Raw genomic sequence first — 2197 nt, forward strand, 5'->3', positions numbered from 1 at the left:
GGCCCGTGGCGGTGGCCTGTGGGAGCTGCGGGCGTGTCCCCCGGGGGGACCGGCGCTGCGGGAAGGCACCTGCTTGGTACCCGAGAGACAGCAGCCTGCTGCGCTGGCCCTGCCCCTGCCCCTGCCCAGCGCGCAGAGGCCCGGGCCGGGGGAGCGGGGAGGGATAGACAGGCAGGACCCTGGTGCTGCTGCCCCCTGGTCTGAGTGACGCCAGCAAAGGCCGCCGCCTGCCTTGTGGCGCTGGCCTTCGCCTTCAGTGCTGAGACGGTGCGCGGCTGGCTGGGGATGCCCCGGCCCACCTCCTGCAGTGGCGGGGGAGGCGGGGGTGTTACAGCACTGGCAGGGGGGCGCCAGCAGTGCCTCCCACCCACCTGAGCCCCCCGCGGTCCTCCCAGGCCTGCAGGAGGAGCTGGACCGCATTGATGAATTAGAAAGGATCTTGGACAGCTTCGGCTCCAGCTCCAGCTTCGACTCAGAGGGCGAGATCCAATTCGAGGGTGAGGCCAGCGCTGCCCCTGGCATCTTCCAGAAGTCGTTTCAGTGCAACACGGTGCCCGTGGGTCTCCGCATCCCCATCCCCTTGGGCGCCTGCCCACCTGACCTGATGCTGCCCTGGCAGCAGGTGGTGACCGCCGAGGTGAGTAGCAGCCCCTGTGGGACGCCGGGGGCGGGAGCTGCAGCTCCCAGAGGCAGACCTGTCCCTGTTGTGGGGAGGTGGTTGCTTCTTACTACTCGAGACCACGTGTGAGGCACTGGATTCTCCCTGTGGGGCTGCCTGGGGCTCGGGAGCGGGGCAGGCGCCGGCTCACTCGGGTCAGCAGCCTGCCGCTCCCTGCTGCCCCCCTCCAGGTGGCCGAGAAGAACGCGCAGGAGCTGGTGGCCGAGGAGGAGAGAGTGAAGAGGAAAGCGGAGAAGAAGAGGCTGAAGAAGAAGGTGCGCGTCTGTCTGCCAAGCCCTGCTGGTGCCCTCTCACCCCCAGGCCTGGCCCCAGCTCCTGGGGCTCGGACCTGCTGCTCTGCCGAAGGGACCCAAAGAGGGGCAGGCGCCTGGGGCATGCAACGACTCAGTTCAGGGCTGTGCTGGGCTGCGCAGTGCCTGCTGTCCCCCACTCCTCCTTGCGTGGGTGCCAGGGATGGCGGGCCTGTGCCCTGCTCTGATGCCTGCCTGAGCTGGGCCCCAGCCTCCCTCCACAGAGCACCCACTGGAAAGATGCTGTAGCAGTTTGGGCCCCTCATCCAGTTGGAAGAGGTTCAGGAGCTGTCCTTGCAGCCTGGTCCCTGCGGTGTGACATTGACCATGGCTCCAGGGCAGGCCAGGCTGTGCCGGCAGCCTCCCATCCTGGCATCTTCATGTGGGAGGTGGCACCAGGCCCTGAGCTCTGCTTGTCCTGGGTGACTTCACCTGGTGCCCCGGGGTGTGGGGGGTGGTTCTGTGACCCCACTGCAGCTCTGCAGCCTGGTGCAGGTGAGGGAGCTGCAGCTGGACACAGCACAGCAGTGCCTGTCTCCCTGCCGCTCACTGCGTTCCCTCCGGCATCTAGAAGCAGAAGGACCGGAAGAGGCAGGAGAAACGTGAGCAGGAGCTGAGGAGCAAGCGGGAGGCTGAGTCGGTGGGTGCTGGGCGTGGGGGCAACAGGGCCCATGGGAGGAAGGGAATGCCCAGCCCCTTGTACTTACACCACCTCTCGCTGCAGACTCAGCCTGCCTTGAATGGGACTGTGGTCATGGTCACGCTGGAAAACGGGGGCACCGCAGGGGGTGCGCTGCCTGCTCCAACCACAGGACCCCTGAAGCCTGGCAAGGCCGTGGCTCCCCCGCCAGAGCTCCGGCCCCCGCAAGCACCCAGCAGCGCAGATGCCAGCACAGAGGAGGAGACGGAGGTGAGTGAGGCCTGTGGGCTGCGGTTGGATAGATCCTGGCAGTGTCTTCGGTGCTGAGCGAGCAGCTGTGGCCTTTCCAGGCTGGGCTGTCTTGTTACTGGGTGCAAGTCTCTGCAGTGCCGCCCCCTTTTTGTCTTCTCTAGGACGAGCTTGACCTGAGCAGCACCTTCGTCTCTAAGGCACGGCGCAAGGTGGGCACCAGGCCGGCCACGCCACGCAGGGAGAGGCCAGCCCGAGCCAGCAACAAGGATCTGGAGCCGGAGCCAGAGCCGGCTGCCCCACCAGAGGTGAGTGGCAGGGGGGGGGGGTGGGGGGGGT

The 2197-nt window shown here is 67.2% G+C and overlaps 1 protein-coding gene across 1 annotated transcript in view; it reads left to right on the forward strand.

Annotated features, from left to right (window-relative positions):
• Positions 1-2197, forward strand: part of TTC31 (tetratricopeptide repeat domain 31) — a 9179-nt gene that overhangs the window by 2497 nt on the left and 4485 nt on the right. Inside the window, exons 2-6 of the mRNA XM_006035724.3 lie at positions 396-637; positions 850-933; positions 1541-1609; positions 1694-1879; positions 2023-2166. Of these exons, the coding sequence (XP_006035786.1) occupies positions 396-637; positions 850-933; positions 1541-1609; positions 1694-1879; positions 2023-2166 (725 nt within the window). The remainder of the gene's footprint in view (positions 1-395; positions 638-849; positions 934-1540; positions 1610-1693; positions 1880-2022; positions 2167-2197) is intronic.

Source organism: Alligator sinensis, unplaced genomic scaffold (genome assembly GCF_000455745.1).
Source record: "Alligator sinensis unplaced genomic scaffold, ASM45574v1 scaffold1334_1, whole genome shotgun sequence".
NCBI classification, from domain to species: Eukaryota; Metazoa; Chordata; order Crocodylia; family Alligatoridae; genus Alligator; species Alligator sinensis.